The sequence below is a fragment of the Oryzias latipes genome, chromosome 8 (assembly GCF_053564925.1).
Source record: "Oryzias latipes strain Hd-rR chromosome 8, Olatipes_Hd-rR_3.1".
Classification (NCBI taxonomy): Eukaryota; Metazoa; Chordata; class Actinopteri; order Beloniformes; family Adrianichthyidae; genus Oryzias; species Oryzias latipes.
Window position 1 is genome coordinate 6,779,732 of NC_136244.1, and position 17,966 is coordinate 6,797,697.

Sequence of the window (17,966 nt, forward strand, 5' to 3'; positions counted from 1 at the left end):
GTTTCAAAATGAAAATAACATAGTATTGATCTTGGAAAATACCATTTGGATTGAGACACGGTAGGTTTATTTCACTGTAATGACAAGTGCATCAAAGCGGACAACACACGTGATGGCAGCAAAAAAAGATCAATCCATCGTTCCAGTCTAACGTGTGGAAACTCTTTGACTTTTGTGAAGACGTGACCAGACTGGTCTAAAAGGTTCTAATAATGTTCTGTTTATTATTTTGATGTGGAAAAAAAAACCAGTAAGCTGAACTTTAGGAAACTAAAACGTGTATGGATTTGACATTGTTTGTACACTTATTTAGTTTAAACTTTTTTTTCTTGTACCAAATGTGAGGAATCTGGAAAACTTCACCTGCAATGTTCAGTACACAGAAATTTATCACTGAGTCACACTGGTTGAATTTTTGGCTAAAGATGTCTTGGATCCAGTTGAGGTCAGTGGATCAGCAACCACAAATTATGATATGAATCGAACAGTTAACATGAATCGTCACAGCCCTAACGTTTGCCTTCCGGAGGGTGTTATTTGGCTTTACAAACGCTGGGTGTCGCTGTTGTTCCCTGAAAAGCCCCTCAAGTTCCGCATCGCTGCCGTGTGAAAGGCTGTAAACATGGCGTCGGCTCTCTTTAGTCGCCTCGTCCGCCTGTCAGCACGCGCCTCGCCACTGGGCCCCTCCAGTACGCCGGGAAGGACCGTGACTCCTTACCGGTCAGCCGTGTCCTCCTCCTCCGGGGCAATTCTGCCTAAACCCAAGAAGGTGAGTGCGTGGTGACCGGTTTAACCGCTCCGGACTGCGGCAGCAGCAGAGACACACACCGACCTGCAGCGGCCGCCTGACTGTACTAACGCAGCTGTCTCTGTGGTGGGGAGCAGACCCCGTTCGGCCTCATGCGGATCGCTCTGGTAGTGGTGCCCTTCTTATATGTGGGGACTCAGATCAGCAAGAACTTTGCAGCTTTGCTCGAGGAGCACGACATCTTTGTGCCGGAGGACGATGACGATGACGACTGAAGGGCCCCGGACGAGCCGAGGGCTTCCTGTTCTCAGGTAACAAGATCTATGCTTTACAAAAAAAAAATCAGAAGCAACATCAGACATTCAAACATAACAGTAAATGATGGCGGTCAGTCATTCCCTACAAACGTTTTGTCAGTAAAACAGCTGATTCCAAATGTAAATGTTCTTCAGCATGATGTGTAGCTCCCTCATGTTTGTGTTGTTGTCCTGATGTACTGCTCTTTTGAGTCGGTGTCAGACATCTCTTCCTCCACAGATTGTCCTGCTTCTCCACTGGAAAGTGTTGATGAACACCTGAGCAGATCCAGGCCTTCCCAGGATTCCTGCTGCTGCAGTGTCCAACCCCTCCGTCTGCACCGGATTCAGGGTTTCTGATCTCCACGGGACGCGGGCTGTCACGACTTGTTTCTACTGCACTGTATTTGCATGCAATACTTTGGTCTGAATAAAGGGGAAACACTTGTAACTCAGTGCAGTCAGTGGATCACAACTCGGACAGGTTTTGATAAAGACGTCGGATCAGAAACCACTCGATCAATTCCTGAATCCTCTTAGGTGAAACTTTAAAGACCCACTCTGATCATCGTTTGATCTGTTTTAAAAGTTTTCCCAGTCGTCATTTAATTAGGATTATGCTGTGTTTAGACAACCTGTCGTTGTTTAGGCCTTTCAGGTGTGGGCGGGACCGTTGGCGTGGAACAACCCCAGCCTTGCTTTCCTTCCCTATTGCTGAGAGCTCTGTTTACCCTCTCCTGCTTGCCTACAGCTCCTCACACCCCCAACCTAAAATTACCCGTGCAACAAAAATGGCTATCCGACTATCCAGCCGTACAGTTTTGAACCAGATGCCAGCGTAGACGATAAAAACAAAGACGTACGCGGATCTAGTCGTCTACAGTCCGCCCAGTATTTTTCTATGTAACAAATACGATCCATTTCAAACCACATTTTTTTCACAACAATTTGAATAAAGAAACACTCAGAAATGCAACGTTAGGCTTAATTTTCTAAATAAATGTCCTCTATATTCAGAAATATGCCACATGTTAAAAACATGATTTTCCATGGTGGCTTTTTAAGGTTCTTTTAAAGGCAATATTTTCTTTTACATAACAAAGGTATGTTACTGGATTTCCAATTACCTCAAATAACGGATCCAGAATTCAAGTAGTGGTTTCAACTATCTCATTTCTCTAGAGCTTTTCCTTCCAACAATCATTTTGGTTTGAACCGTACCTTTAAATGAATCGGAACAAAAGACGTGATTTGAATTTTAAGGGTGTATTTACAATAAATGGAAACAGGATTCACGCTGGACACAAGCAAAGAGGTCAGCAGGCAGCTGCAGAGTTCATGGGTCGTGACCCTTGTAGAATTTGGACAGGAAGTCAGCGGGTCGAGGATCCTCACTCTCATGAAAATAGCGCATCACATGGGTCTTCTGTTTCCAGACGTGGATCATCTCCTGTAGGTCCATTTTCCCCTGAAGAACAAAATCAGCAAGTCCAGTTAAATAGGCGTTAGACACAATCGAAACGAATGTAAAGAAGTGGTGGTCAATGCAACAGTGTTTGTTTTGAAGCGCAGAGGAGTGCGTTTTACCTTAATCACTAACATATCGATCACTCGGGGGTCGGTCACATGCTTGTTTTTGTCAAACAACTCCCTCACTTTGGATCTTCCTTGACGTGTGGTGATGTCCAGCTGGAACATGGCCACTGCAGAAAGACGAGCAGCTTTTACCACATCAGTCCCACAAATACGCCATCAACCCTTCAATGAGCAGGTAACTAGGACAATGTCAGAAAGGTCTTCCTAAATTTGAAATGAAGACATTTAAAGGTCACTTGAATCTCACGAATGTATGCATTACCTCCACGTTGTTAAAAATGTATAATTCAGAAATATGGTACTTGTTTGGTCATTTATTGGAGAAGATCAGTACAAAAATACAAGGTTTGGGGAATTAAAAGAGGCAGATCTGAATCTCCAGTTGTTCATAAAGAGTGGCATAGATCCATGCTTTTAAAAAGCCACCATAGCAGTTTAAGAAATATACCCTAAAAAGGATTTTGTCATCTTTAAACAAAATCAAAAAGCTTCTGTTGTTTTCTAAGACATTAGAAATTTGCCTCTGAGTTGTCGGCAGGGCGGAGTAAGCTCACTCACTCTTTCCGCCATCCCTTTGTGTACTCCCTCTCCTGCTACCTAACCGCTCCTCACAACCCTAATCTAACATAACCAATGCAACAAGAATGGTGAGCAATATTGGAGCTATAGGTATAGTTTTGAGCCAGATCCCAGCTCAGACGTGGAAAACAAAGGCGTAGATGGATCTATTGTCTGCAAGTGGATGGATCAGAATGAAGCGGAGCAGGGAGCATGTGGCCCGCCCAGGATATTTTCTACATCACAAATACGATCATTTTCAAATAGCCTTTTTTTTATCTGTTCCTGATTCAGAACAATTTGAATAAAGAAATAGAAATACAATTTTAAGCTTAATTTAACTTAATTGTCCATCATCCGAAAAACGCTACAAAACATGTTAAAAACACAATTTTCATTGGAGTGGACCCTTAACAGAAAGTGTTGCTTCATATGCTTGCAAAAATGATTTAAATTACTTGCTATTATTTATTTTTAGTTATTAGTTATTTTTAGTTTTTAGTAGACTAGAATTTACATTATTCCGTTAGTCGAACATGTTTTTTTTTAGATAAATACTAATGATTACAACAGATGTTTTTTTATAGAGCAGACATTTGCTATTATCAGTTTCTTATGAGTTAGATTCTTTGTTTGGGTAAACATGCTGGTAGAGGTCACCTGTATGAGACTAGTCTCTGTGGGTCTACATTGTGGTGTAAACCAGTCCCACTGAATCAACATGTTCCAAACTATCCATCTAAGTTTTAATAAATCATGTTGCCAAATTCTTGATTATTTAAAATAATTGCTGTCATGTGGTTGGCTAAAATTTACACAAAACCAGCCTGACTTGAGAGGGTGCAGAGTCATAATTACAGGCATGAACCAGAAGCCGGTGTAAATATGGGTTGTTATGTACTTCCTTTATTTAGATCTTAGCTAAAACACACAATATTATTATTATTATAGAAGCTCTAACTCCAGTCGTTAGCTAAAAACTACGACTATACGATCCAATAACTTGCATTAGCAACACATAAATGTAATTTCTAGATATTTACGTGTCTGTATTTAAGCATTTCTACTAAGCCCGGTTCAAACCCGCCATCCGACAAGTTTCGTTGCGGTTTGTTTGAAGCTAATCTCTGCTGCTGTGTTAGGACAGAGGCGACCTTGACGCTCGACGGTCTTTCCCGCACCATTAAACCCCCAGCAGACATACATACCCGTGTTCGGAACCTCCCGGTAGAAGGCTCGGTACAGTTCCCGAACCCTGCGTTTTGCTTCATCCAAATCCCGGCTAAAAATCGGTTTGACAACTCTAGCAGCCCCCGCAGCTGTACGGGTCGCAGCGGTGGACGCCATGATTGCTGCTGACGTCGACAAACTGTTTCCGGTGTGAGTGTAGATTTAAAAAGCAACAGCGCCCCCTGGTGTCAGACGACAGCAAATGTTTTTAAGGCGGTGCTGGCTCTTAGTGGTGTGAATTTGAAAGAATACAACCAGATGAGAACTTCACATTTCCCGCCACTTTTCAAAACATTTTTGACAAGATTAACTAAAAAAAGGAAGAAATATACCTTAAGTAACCCTTGTGCTAAATATACCTTAAGTAACCCTTGTGCTATCCTAGACACTTTAACATTGGGAGTGGGTCAACTAGACCCCACAAGACAGTGCGTTGAACCTCTTTTCTTCAATGATTTGTGATTTTCATTGGTGTCCATGGATTACATGAAATCCTCTTCACCTTTATCATGCTAGTGACAACACGTCAATGTAGGGATCGGGTCATCTGGACCCTATCAGATAGCACAGTAAAATGTATCTCAAGTTTTTATTATAGCATATCTAATTAGCAGTGTTTTCTCCTCTTTTTAATCAGTCCAGTCTCTGAATGTGTGGGTATAAATTAACATTAGTAAAACATTTCTACTCAGGTTACTTTATTGATTGCAAAAATGAGTATAATTTACAAAGACCATACAGTCTGTATAGTACATTAAATATATTTTCAAAACACATAAAGCTATTTTCACAAAACTTAAACTTTTATATAAAAAAACTGGCTCATTATGCAACACCTGTCATTTGCTGTGGCGGCAGACGATGCCGAGAATGATCAGGAGAGATGGGAAGCATGAACATACAAACATCATGTAACAACAGTTTGTGCGTGCATCCCTGATGAAAGCTCCATCTGAAACCGTGTCTACACATATACATAGATCCGTGCAGCCTGCCGGGATTACAAAATCCTCCTATTTTGTCACATTTTAATCGTGATGATTCCAGGATCTTGCGTTCACAAACAGAAGTCCAAAGGAATTACAGTAAATAAGCCTTTTTTGTGACAAATGTGTGCCGTTTTCAACGTAAACATGATGACAGCATCTGAACCCTGCTGTCTCAGGGAACATACAGTGGCATAAAAAGTATATCAACTACAAAGGTTGATATCATATAAACTCCATCTACAAAATATAGCCCTTGACAAATAGTAGACTGAATGCACTCTTTTACAAGCTTGTACTTTCAAAAGTAAAAATAAAAAATGAAAAGTGCACTTTTCCATATATTGATTTATACTATGTGGCCCAGTGTAATGAAACCATCTGCCAGTAATAGCTCCTCCTTGGCAGAATAACTGAAAGTTAAACTCCTGACACAGCTGAAGACATCCATCTCCTTTTTTCCTGCATCCTTTCTTTATACAGGTAACTTGGTGACAGATTAAGAAAAAAACATTAAAAAGTGAAAAGAAAAAAACATCCAAATCTTTAAGGGGACTTGGAGTTAAGTTTTGGCGGACATTGGATGCCCTTCCAATGTCTGATCTGCATCAATCCACGTCTGTCACTTTGCCTGTGCGAGCTTCGGTACCAGCAGGAGCCTCTCAGTGATCCAGGCTGTTCCCCAGCTTTTGGCCCTCCTGCAGAGCCAACATGGCCAGCCTCAAGTGCTCTTTCAGATTCTGAATCTCTCGCTCCGTTCGGACTTTCACTGCACTCAGCTCCACGTTTGCCTCGGCCAATCGCTCACAGGCCAACTGCTTTTCCTGCAGAGCACAAGAGAAGCTATCAAAATGCTCCAGGCTAAGGCCCGGCATCCTTTTCACAACAAAACCAGACATTTGATGAACATTTTTCCATTTCAGCAGAAACATTTACATCTGATCATTTTGCATACAAACCTTGCTTAGGAACTGCAACTCGTTCCTGAGGCAGCACATTTCTTTCTGCAAGTACTGAACCTCATTGTCTTTCATCCTGAGGACAACCTGGAAGAAAGTGAGGATAATTGTTCAAAAAATTGTAAATATTTGATGGTTGAAGACATGTTAAAGACCCACTCAGATAAAAGGGGTCTTTTTGACATGTTCTTGTGGCATTTTTCTCCTGATGGAGGACACATATAATGAAAATTAAGATAAAAATTGCATTTCTGAGTATTTGAAAAAGAGCATATTTGTAAGAAAAAAAAAAAGAAGATATGTTGGGTGGGCCACAAGCTCCCTGCTCCGCTCTACAATGAGAGGTGGTGGTGGTGTGGGGGGTCGCCCCACATCAATAATAATAATAATAATAATAATACATTTTATTTATAAGGCGCCTTTCTGGGCACTCAAGGTCGCCGCACAGCATGTATACAGTATAAATACAATAAACACTTAAAACAACAACAACAATTTAAATAAATACAAAATTAAATAAAAAAATATAAAAACGTGAAAAGGTTAATGTTAAAGTGAATAGGCCATTTGGAAAAGATGAGTTTTTAGCTTTGATTTGAAATGTGGGAGTGTGTCAGTGTTGCGGAGGTCAGGGGGGAGTGAGTTCCAAAGCTGGGGAGCAGAGCAACTGAATGCCCGGCTCCCCATGGTGACAAGACGGGCAGAAGGGACAGAAAACTGGATAGAAGAAGAGGAGCGGAGGGAGCGAGCAGGTATGGAGACATGAAGGAGGTCAGAGAGATATGGAGGTGCAAGGTTGTGAAAGGCTTTGAATGTGTAGAGCAAGATTTTGTATTGAATGCGGAATGGGATGGGTAGCCAGTGAAGCTGTTGAAGAATAGGTGTGATATGGTTGATGGAGGGAGTGCGTGTGATGATACGAGCTGCTGAATTCTGAACCATTTGAAGTTTATGGAGGGTTTTTTGTGGGAGACCAAATAGAAGAGAGTTACAATAGTCCAGGCGGGAAGTAACAAGACTATATACCAGTACAGCAGTGGACTGAGTAGTGAGGGAGGGACGTAGACGTTGGATGTTGCGTAGATGGAAGTAAGCTGATCTGGTGACGCTGTTTATGTGAGAAGTGAAAGAGAGACTACTGTCGAGGATGACACCCAAACTCTTTACCTGAGGGGAGGGAGAGATGGTGGAGCCGTCAATGGAAAGAGAGAAATGGTTGGTCTTGCTCAGGGTGGATTTGGTGCCAATCAGAAGAAGTTCAGTTTTATTGCTATTGAGTTTTAAAAAGTTTGAGGTGAACCAGGATTTGACTTCATTGATGCAGTCAACCAGTGCTAATGGAGGCAGTGTGGAGTTGGGTTGGCTGGAAAGATAGAGCTGGGTGTCATCCGCATAGCAATGGAAATGGATGTGGTGTTTTTGGAAAATATGACCAAGCGGGAGAAGGTAGATAATAAAGAGGAGTGGACCGAGCACAGAACCCTGAGGGACACCAGTTGTGATGGGGACAGAATGAGAAGTGAAAGATTTCAGTTGGATAAACTGAGTACGGTCAGACAGGTAGGAATGAAACCAGGAGAGGACGGTGCCAGAGATGCCAATGGAAGAGAGTCTGTTCAAGAGGATAGAATGAGAAATGGTGTCAAAAGCTGAACTGAGATCAAGTAAAAGAAGGATGGATAATAAACCACAGTCAGCAGAGAGGAGAAGGTCATTAGTAATTTTTAGAAGAGCAGTTTCAGTACTATGAAGGGGACGGAAGGCAGATTATTGGAGGACAGATGAGATTGAAGCTGAGCAGATACTGTTTTCTCAAGAATTTTTGAAATGAATAGAAGGTTGGAAATGGGACGGTAATTATTGAGGTCTGTGGGATCTGCACCCAGTTTTTTAAGTATGGGAGTGACAGCAGCAGTTTTCAATGCAGGAGGAACGATTCCAGAGGAGAGGGAAGCATGGATTATGTTGGTGATGAGAGGACAAAGAGAGGGAGCTGTAGCTTTAACAAGGATGGTGGGCAGTGGGTCAAGCTGGCATGTGGAAGGTTTGGATTTTTTAATTAATGTAGAGATTTGACTAACTGTGGGTAGGGTAAATGAAGAAAACGAATCATCAGACGTAAAAGATGGAATGGAAGATAGAAATGGAGCAGAGTAGGGGGTGAGCTGTTGATGGATAAGGTGGATTTTTGTGGTGAAAAATGAAGCCAAGGTGTTGCAGAAATCAGTTGAATAGAGATGTGATGGAAGGGAGTCAGGAGGTTTGATGATGTTAGAGATGAGGGAGAAAAGAATCTTTGAATTTTCTTTATTTGAATTGATGAGATTGGAGTAGTAAGCAGATTTGGTTTTAGAGATGCACTCTTTATAGTGGAGAATGTGCTGTGTGTACATGTCTTTATGGATACTTAGTCCGGTTTTGGTGTAGAGTCTTTCAAGTTGGCGGCCTTTTGCTTTTAACTGTCTTAGAGAGGGGGTGTACCAGGGTGCAGTATAGGTGAATGAGACAGACAATAGTAACAGAGGTGAATTTCTAATGAACTCCTGCAGCTCTGCAGAAACCATCTCCTAGAAAAAAACAGGTTTTATTTTGGCTAAAAATGGCTTAATCCAAATGAAAAGACCACTGGGTGCACTTTTACAATAGATGATCGGAGTTGGGCTTATAACAGATCTTATATCCCTTTTATTTTCACATTCAGAAAGTAGATGCATACCTGAATAACAGCACTGTGTATAAAAAAACAGAGAGAGATAGGAATCTTCTTATGCTTTGAAGCTATAAAACAAAAATGAAACTTGACACACCATGATCATTTTAGGTTTTGGCAGGTAAGAGATTACTTTGACAAAGAAATAAGAAGTTAGACAAATTTAGATGAGAATGGAAATGTTAGAGCTATTGTTGAAACATACGACTCTAAAAAACAGACTCGTATCAACACTCTACAAAAACCTCATGGGGGAAAAAAAAAAGGAAAAAAAACACCACATATGTCAAAAAGAAATGGGAAAAGGGAACTGGGTATAAACATATCAGAAGATGATTGGCTTCTAATTTGGCAAACACAGCAGACTTCCACGTCGTCATGGATGTGGAGATTGCATCGTTGGAAAAATACGATCAGATATTTTATAACACCCAAAATCACAGGCAAACACACGCTGTTAATTCAGCCGTGTTGGAGAAAATGTGGGGACATAAATGTACATCACTCCCATATATTTTGGTCTTGCCCCAAAGTTAGTCCCTTTTGGAAGGATATTCAAATTATTCTAATTAGGCTCCTGGGCTACAATATACCCAAGACAAGTATATTTTTGTATCTGAGCAATATATCAAAAAAGTATTTGAAACAGACAGATATTTCGTGAAAATGTTCGCTTTCAAAAAAACGATCACAAGACATTGGTAGAAGACAGTGTCACCAACACAGCAGCGATTGGAAAAAATATGAAGGAAATATATGCCATGGAACCGATGAATTATAAGAAAGAAGACTCAGGAAGAACTTTGTCAAAAAAGGAGGGAGAAATGGATCATCTACAGCAGGGGTCGGGAACCTTTTTGGCCAAGAGAGCCATAAACGCCACATATTTTGAAATGTAATTTTGAAAGAGCCATACAATAATGTAGCGTCCCTTTCCCACACTGAGGCACGGAGACTTAACCTCTTTTAAGGTTCTTTATTCTGGTTACTGCAGACCGCAACAAACACTGTACAATTAATTCAGCAGCTCCTGAATCTCTCCCGCCGAGGCAAGAGCGCTTCTCCCAACTTTATATTCGCTCCTGCCGCGTCAGCCCTCCCATTTGCCTTATTCGGCCCATAGCTGAACCCCATTGGTCCAAACTACCTAACAACCACCTGAGCGACAGAACTGAGAGCCAATCAGATCTCTGCTTGATGCGTTTAATGAACTCCAGAACTTATAACGCGGCCCAACAGCCAAGTTAAACTCAGTCCGCGACAATATTTTTAAAACTAAATATACAAGTGAATGTGTGCATTTGATTTAATTTCAACATTTTTAAAGTACAATAAGTCTGTGGATTCTTTTTAATAACATTGTTATGCTGTTGCTAATAAATGATGAGTATTTCTCGTAGTAGTTTTGCTGATGGTCTAGTCTGGTTGATACGTGGTGAGTTTCTGCTTCATGCAGGCGTTGAGACTTTAAACGTGATCGTAGGTCTGAATGTTCTGTAGATGTGACAAAGACTGATCACATGCAGACGCGGAGCTAAACACACACTCACACGCTGCAGTGAGTGACGGGCAGCGGGTTTTACGTTTTTATAATCCCTGCGCGATTCACCTTACTGGCCGTGCCCCCCCCCCCTGCTTTCTTCCTCTAACATCCCGTCCCCGCAACTGCGCGCTCTTTCTCAGAGATGGGAGCACGCAGTTTTAGGCACGGCAATTCACAGGTTTCCGGCTGGTACAAACTCTGTGAAATAATAGATAATAGTAACTGATAGTGCTGGTGTAGATTTTGTTCTCCAAGCACCGCTACTACTGCGCGCCTCTGGCATCGCATCGCGCCAGACAAGGACTGGTCTAATGAAAAAAAAAATATATATATTTAAAGATTTGTCTGCGAGCCACATGTGACCATCAAAAGAGCTATATATGGCTCGCGAGTCATAGGTTCCCGACCCCTGATCTACAGTGATCTCTAACCCCCGGGTCAGTAGTGAACCTGAGGCCACAGACACAAAATAATGGATACGCTAATTTCAATTATTTCCATTTTGTTCATTTTCTGATACTAAAGAAAGTTTTATTTTGGAAAACTACCGGATTCCGTTCACCACATTTGTCTTTTGTGACGCGTCACACGACTTTAAGCAGCTGCTCGCCTCGGACTACTAAGTTTGTAGCCCAAAGCTAAAAAACTACTAAGAACCAAACAAATAAATGTATTTGGAATTTTTCTTTGGGGAGAAAAGAGTCAGTGAGGGAACCGAAGAAGAGCCTTTGACTACAAAAAACTTAAAGCTGCTGTTTAAAGAGAAAACCAGGAATTGTCCTCGACACACAGATTTATGGAGACAGTTGTTCTCACGCACCAGAAGCTGCTCTGCTGCAACTGACTTCCGAATGTTTCACGCAGTTAATAAAGATGCAAAAGCGGTGGATTCAGGTTTATTATTATTATTATTTTGCTTTATTTATCCATCACACCTTAAAAGTCGGTCGCAGCTAAAGTTAGCATCCAGCTGTTAGCATCCACTTTGGCGTCTTCACCTTCATCCCAAAGTCTACGTTTAAAGGAGCCGCAAACATTTTACAGAGGATGAAGATTCAATCAAATAAGATTGCTGACTTATGGAAACTTGTTAAAGGCACATTTATGAATTTTGCAACAGCAAGGGGGACTTAGGCAGGCATCTGTTAAGACATTTTGAGAAGGAAAATGTTCCTGTGTTTAAATTAAAATACAGAACTAATCAGAATTTATGTAAAAACAAAATAGGATAAAAGGTTTTCCCTCAAAGATGATCAGAGCCTGGGTTGAGTTCTCAGTGTTTTAAAACGGTGTTCAATGAAAACATAGATGTATTGCTGTTTTTATCACATTATTTAAAAAATCAGAAACAACTTCTATAAATCAGCAACTTTGTTTTATTGAATCTTTGTCATCTGTAAGAAAAATAATCTACCAATGTTTTCAGATTTTTTTTAACTACATTTCTTGTGGTAGCATTTTTTTGTGAAAAAAGGTTTTTCAGAAACCAGGAACTTAAAAGTATTAGATGTAAACCTCTGCCCCGTTCAGATCGTTCTGTGAAAATAAAACCTTGTAGATTCAATTCAAGGGGTTTTTGTTTTGTTTTGGTTCTTTTTTTTGCTTTTTTATTTTGCGGATTTCTTTTTTTTCGTCCTTCTGTATTTCACTCATATGGTTTATCACTTCTAATATATGTTTATCTCTCAACTATGTGTTAAAAAGGCAATAAAAGAAAGTATATGCATCCTGATAGTACCTGCAGTTCACAGGCTATCCGGTCTTTGGCGTCGTCAGAGCCCTGATCCGTGCGGGTGGATCGCGCTCGCATCATCTCCTCTTTTAAACGAGCCTTCAGGTCCTGAGGAAAAAAAATGTTGTTATACAGATTATAGAGATGCTGTTCACCTTTCCGCTCATCAGAAAGTCTGATTCACTTAGGTGGTTTTCCTGTCTTCCCGCCAGGCAGGGGACGGGCACAGGGAGACCCAGACTTTGGCCCCCTAGTGGCTACATAGTTGGGCAGTAGCGTGAAGGGAACCAAACTGGATGAAGCTCATTGTTGTGCATCCTGCGATTTAAACGCTGGTTTCCTGCGTATCAGCAGGACCAACCGACTGAGCTACATTGAATATTGCACAAACAAAGTTTGATTGAGTCGTATTTATGCACATAGATTATTATTACCTTTCTAGGTCATCAAAACAGGTCTTTATTCTTTACTTTCACTTGTATTTATAAATTGTATAAAGTTTGCAGGAAAATGTTTGTCTCAAATTTAGGGATGGGTATCGTTAAGGTTTTAACGGTGCTACGACTCTTATCGATACTGCTTATCGATCCGGTATTTTAACGGTACTCTTATCAATACTTTTTAAGGACGAAAAATAAATAAATAAATAACAAATTGAGAACATAAAGTGTTTTATTTCCTCATTTTGCAACCTGGCTTTTTTAACAAAACATTTTACTTTATACATGAGAATGTTCCAGACAGGATATTTATTTACCGTAAATTCCGGACTACAAAGCGCACCCGATTACAAGCCGCACCCATCCATTTTCACGTGTAAAATTAGTTTAATACATACACAAGCCGCGGCAGAGTACAAGCCGCGCATGTGTTAGGCGATATTGTCATCCTGACAGATCACGGCCAGAATCCCAGAGTGAGTGCAATTCATTAGCACATTGTGGGTGATGCCAGTTTTGCCTCTGGGTCACGTACTTGAGTGTATCGACATCTGACAAACAGCATGGACCTCTATTCTGTTCACAAGTCCCTCAGTTATGGTGTTTTTATTTCATTTTTTTTTTTTACTTATTGACAATCTAGGTATCATACATAAAATTACAAACAGTAACCATATAATCAACATTACATCCCTCAGTTATGATGAGGAAATTTACATCCGCGATTCCACATTTCCCATGAGTCTTAGGGGCTAAAGGCGGGGCCAATGCCCGGCTCGCCATACTGTTGTACGTGTTTAAGAATGAGTATCAGCAGTGCATGGAGGGGTGAACGGGAAAAGCTCTCCTTCCGCTTGTGTCGCAGCAGCGTTATGGGAGTAACAGGACAGGTTAGAAAACACAACGGTAAAATAAAGCAGCGGCGACTGAAATGCGCGCGCCTCAGCCTGATACGCGCGCCTCAGTGCGGCGCGTGCGTCAGAATTCAGAAGCCTCTGCACTCCGCGGACGCCTCTGCGCTCCGCTCCCGCCCCGCGCGCTCCTTGTCTCCCCTTCCTATCTACTCCGACAGCTCTGGCCAGGGCGGCTTCAAGGAGGAGCGCTTCGTCCCCATTGCGCCGGTGAACGGAGCAAATCGTTTCTGTGCAAAGCAATCGGACTTAATACTGTACGTTTTGTTTATGAGGGGCGGATGCGTTGTTACGTGTGGGAGCCTTCAGACTGCCATCGGCCCCGCAGCTCAATCAGCAGGAGAAGATGTCTCCAGCTCACACGGAGGCTGTGAGTTTTTCAAAGCAAAATTCCGCTTTTACGGTTTCCTTAGAAACCGTAAATGGAGTGTACATTCACTCCATGCGCTGTTCTCTCCGTCACGCAGCAAACCGGCTTTTCCAAACCCGTTGGTGACGGTGGACTTTTTTACGCTGCTTTTAACAATTGCTTTTAACTTGAAAGCTTCATCATATTGTAGCGGCGATCTGGTGCACATTGGGTCTAATGGCACCAAAGGATTCTGGGATGCGGCTGGGCATGCGTGTTTCATTTTGTTGAACCATGACTGAAGTGTCTAAGACCTGGAGTCAAGTCCATGCTGTTTGGCTGCTTAGAGGTGTGTTGAATATAAATGTCTTGTGCTTGGTGTTAGATAAAGAATACAAACTATTCACTGAGTTCGAAAGTACGTACATGGCGGCCGCTAATTAAATCCATAAATTAGCCGCGTCACTGAATAAGCCGCAGGGCTGTAAGCGCAGGAAAAAAGTAGCGGCTTGTAGTCCGGAAATTACGGTAATTATTTAATTTCATTATTTCTTTTCTTTATAAGCGTGATATTTCCTTTAATCTTTTGTCCATTTTCCACAACCTTGAACAGACTTTTCTGTCTGTCAAACACCAGAGTTAAGTTAAGTGAGATGATGGAAACAAATTCACTTTGATGCAGATTAGTTTCTATTTATTTATTTTTCTTTAAATCCAGTAAACCCAATAAATTATATTAACTTTATATATGATGAATATCATTAGCTATTAAGTATTATTAAGTTTTAGGAAGCAGCCGTTAGTTTGTCGCGGGTCTGGAACATAAGCGGTGGGTCTTTTCTACCTGTACGTTTTTGCTCCGCGTGCAGTACCGGGGCTCGGTACCCATCCCTACTCAAATTGAATGTGGGTTTGTAAATGTTCTCAAGTCCGTTTTTGGAGGACCATTAGCCTGAGCAAAGCTGCTAAAAATCCAGATTTTTATCTCTTCAGTAAAGCACTGCAGTTTGCTGCTAAGCTCACCAGGTTCTCCTTCCTCAGTTGCTCCATGTCCCTCTCTTTACGGCTGACCTCGCGTTCTCGGTCGGCGTTGATCTGCTCAGCTCGGATCAGCTCTAAACACTTCTGAGAGTAGCGTTCAGACAAACCGTCCAGCTCTCTCTTCATGGCCTGAGTTTCAGCTCTGCAAAGACAGGTTAAAGGGTTTTAGAGTCACAGCCTTTATTCATGAGCTCTAACTCTACTCATCCTCATTTTGGAATAAGATGAAGCTCTTCTGTTTTCTACCTTAACTGCATCTCATTACAGAGTAACTGTATCGTGAAAAACAAAATAGTTTGTGTTCTCCCTCTCTTCGTGACTCAAGAATTTCCTGTTGTGGCTGTAGAACCTCTTCACATACAACCAGAAACCACAAAAATGAGGAAGAGTACGAGAAGTGAAAAAGAAGAGAAGACAGAAGCTCTAAAACCCGGGTTCCAGAGGCCGCCTCTGAGATAGTCTCTGTCAAAAGCCTTGAGAAGCCCACAAAGGGAAACTAATCCCAGAGCCACTTCTACATTCCTCAAGAGCCTGACAGGACCACTGTGGCAATGCGCTCACATCAACAAGAGTCTCCACTGCTGTGAAGTTTGCACTTTATTTCACAGAGCGCTATTGTTGTCAGGCAGCTGCTACTCCAAAGCAACAACAGATCCATTCACTGCAATTAGTGCAGGCCTGTTCTGACAGCAAAGCTAATAATCATTGATTCCTAAAGCTGGCTGCAAATGCAGAAGGGTTTAAGCAATTTGGATACTCTGTGTTTGCATAGTCAAAAAAAAAAAAACTGTGTTCTGGTAAGTCTGCTATTTAATTATTGTGTCAGTTAGAACAGCCGGAAGGCAGTTTCCCTTTAAGTCTGTGCTGAGACTCACTTTCGCAGGAACCGCTAAAAAAAAAAAAAAAAAAAAAAAAAAGAGCAGCCAAAAACTCTCCATGCCACAAAATGAACCAAAAAGTTAGAAGTAGAAAGTTAGAAGTTAGAAAAGTAGAAGTTACTGTTGTTGCTCTTGTGAGGCCTGCAAGTCCAGTCCAGCGCTCAGCCTCTCCACCGCTTTCTCCAGATCCTCTTTGTGTTTCTTCTTCAAAGCCTCCATCACTGCAACACCAGCACACGCGTTACCATAACAACAAGCAGCCAGCTAATTCAGAGGGCATGAAAACAAAATGTAAAAGATAAAAGTTTTATGACAAATTTCTCTTAGCAAGTTGAGCTAATTAGAAGGATTTGGGTTCATCATTCTGTAGCTCAAATTAACATTTTTTTTTTGCTTGAACACAGACAATCTGTTCTTATCTATTTATCCACATAAAGCAATCTGAATGTGACGACTACACAATCAACAGCGTTTGATTCAATCATGGGCACCGATAAGTTTAGAAAGAAGTAACTAAAATGCAGTGAACAGGACAGAGCTGAACATTACGTTGTGACCACCAACATCAAACAGAACCAAAATCTTGAAAACCCTGTCAATATTTCTGAATCCAATGAGGAAGTTTCAACTTTCACTCTGCATAGAGGATAGGAAAACGTCTGGAACGGATGGAGTTCGAGGCTTTATTCCGTGATAAGAATCCGTCAGCATCAGTAGATGTTTCCACATCACAAAACTATCGAAATTAAAAACTTAAAATTTCAATAAAACAAAATGTTGCAGTTACACTGTATCCATTAAATCCTAATTGTGCTCATAAACACAAACCAACTCACTCAATAAGTCATTCAAAACCATGGCGATGGATGAGAACAAGTATTGCTTTAAGTTGATTCACAAATATGGAAGCGATTCTGTAGCATAAAAATAAAGTCAAAACCAGAAATGCTTTTTCATTTTCAAAATGAAGCTGCATTTTTTCACTCAAAATTAAAATGAAAAAGCAAACCGCCAAAATGCTTTTTCATTTTCTTCTTCAACATTGATTATTCTGTCATTTAATTAAAATGATAAAGAAAATAGTATTTGACATTTCATTTTCAAAAAGTGCTCTGGTAAATGTGTGGCATAATTCATTTAGAAATGTCTAATTTGACAATTAAAATGGATTAACAGAAATGTTTTTTAATTTTCACAATGTAACTGCATCAAATGACTCAAATTAAAATGAAAAATCAATACTTCAAAATGCTTTTTCATTTTATACTTAAAAACTGCTTATTCTGTGTCATATTTAAAATGAAAATGCAAAAAGGGGATTGCATTTTCATTTTAACATCCACCCTGCGAACATTGTCACATTATTCAATTCGAGTAAGCATTTCCAGCGGGGAGGCGGGGCGATGACGTCAGTGCTGTCTCCGTGTGTCCGGCTGCTAAGAGACAGACATGCTAGGAGCAGTGGAGCTTTGTGTTCGCAGCAGAGAAGAGGGCTTTGGGATGGTTGTGAACGTCTGATGATTTTACACAGCTTCTCAGGACTACGTAGCAGCATTTCCGCCTTCTGCCGACGCACTGCGGTTTGTCGAAACCCCTCCCCCGGACAAGCTTTTTTCTTCGGACCGTCAGCCGCCTTCGCATAGCGGAGAGCAAAGCCCCGCGGCCCAAATTGCTTTTTCATTTTAATTTGGAGTCAAAAAATGCAGTTAGAGTTTGAAAATGAAAAATCTTTTTTTTGGCTTTTATTTTTAAAATACACAAAAAGGGAGCATTTGGATGATGTCACAGCAGCGCCGCACAGCTAGACCATTGACAGTCTCTACATAAGTCAACGAGCCAGACACACAGACGCATGTGAGAAGCCTGTTTAGCCGTGTTAAAAAATAAATGTTCCAACAAGTTAACGGGTAAATCAGAAATCCTTTTATTGTCATTGTCATCCTGGTGCTCTTTAGCTGTTTAGACAACAACCTTAAAATCCTTGTTTGA

The 17,966-nt window shown here is 41.1% G+C and overlaps 3 protein-coding genes across 5 annotated transcripts in view; 1 reads left to right on the forward strand and 2 right to left on the reverse strand.

Annotated features, from left to right (window-relative positions):
* The first annotated feature begins 565 nt into the window (after nucleotides 1-565).
* smdt1a (single-pass membrane protein with aspartate-rich tail 1a) lies at nucleotides 566-1,495 on the forward strand. Its single transcript, XM_004071803.5, has 3 exons — nucleotides 566-769; nucleotides 886-1,059; nucleotides 1,286-1,495. The coding sequence occupies exons 1-2, from the start codon at nucleotides 623-625 to the stop codon at nucleotides 1,021-1,023; spliced, it is 285 nt and encodes a 94-aa protein (XP_004071851.1). The 5' UTR covers nucleotides 566-622; the 3' UTR covers nucleotides 1,024-1,059; nucleotides 1,286-1,495.
* A 799-nt stretch (nucleotides 1,496-2,294) lies between these two features.
* Nucleotides 2,295-4,581, reverse strand: ndufa6 (NADH:ubiquinone oxidoreductase subunit A6). The gene is made up of 3 exons (XM_004071802.5): nucleotides 4,407-4,581; nucleotides 2,632-2,747; nucleotides 2,295-2,512 (listed from the first exon to the last, which is right to left on the reverse strand). The coding sequence occupies exons 1-3, from the start codon at nucleotides 4,543-4,545 to the stop codon at nucleotides 2,381-2,383; spliced, it is 387 nt and encodes a 128-aa protein (XP_004071850.3). The 5' UTR covers nucleotides 4,546-4,581; the 3' UTR covers nucleotides 2,295-2,380.
* Nucleotides 4,582-5,109: 528 nt separating this feature from the next.
* Nucleotides 5,110-17,966, reverse strand: part of triobpb (TRIO and F-actin binding protein b) — a 30,885-nt gene continuing 18,028 nt past the window's right edge. For all 3 annotated transcript variants that reach the window (XM_023957966.2, XM_020705459.2, XM_078951359.1), the window contains 5 exons: nucleotides 16,099-16,198; nucleotides 15,082-15,241; nucleotides 12,365-12,466; nucleotides 6,374-6,460; nucleotides 5,110-6,238 (listed from right to left, as the gene is read on the reverse strand). In XM_023957966.2, the coding sequence (XP_023813734.2) occupies nucleotides 6,077-6,238; nucleotides 6,374-6,460; nucleotides 12,365-12,466; nucleotides 15,082-15,241; nucleotides 16,099-16,198 (611 nt within the window). In that variant the 3' untranslated portion in view covers nucleotides 5,110-6,076. The remainder of the gene's footprint in view (nucleotides 6,239-6,373; nucleotides 6,461-12,364; nucleotides 12,467-15,081; nucleotides 15,242-16,098; nucleotides 16,199-17,966) is intronic.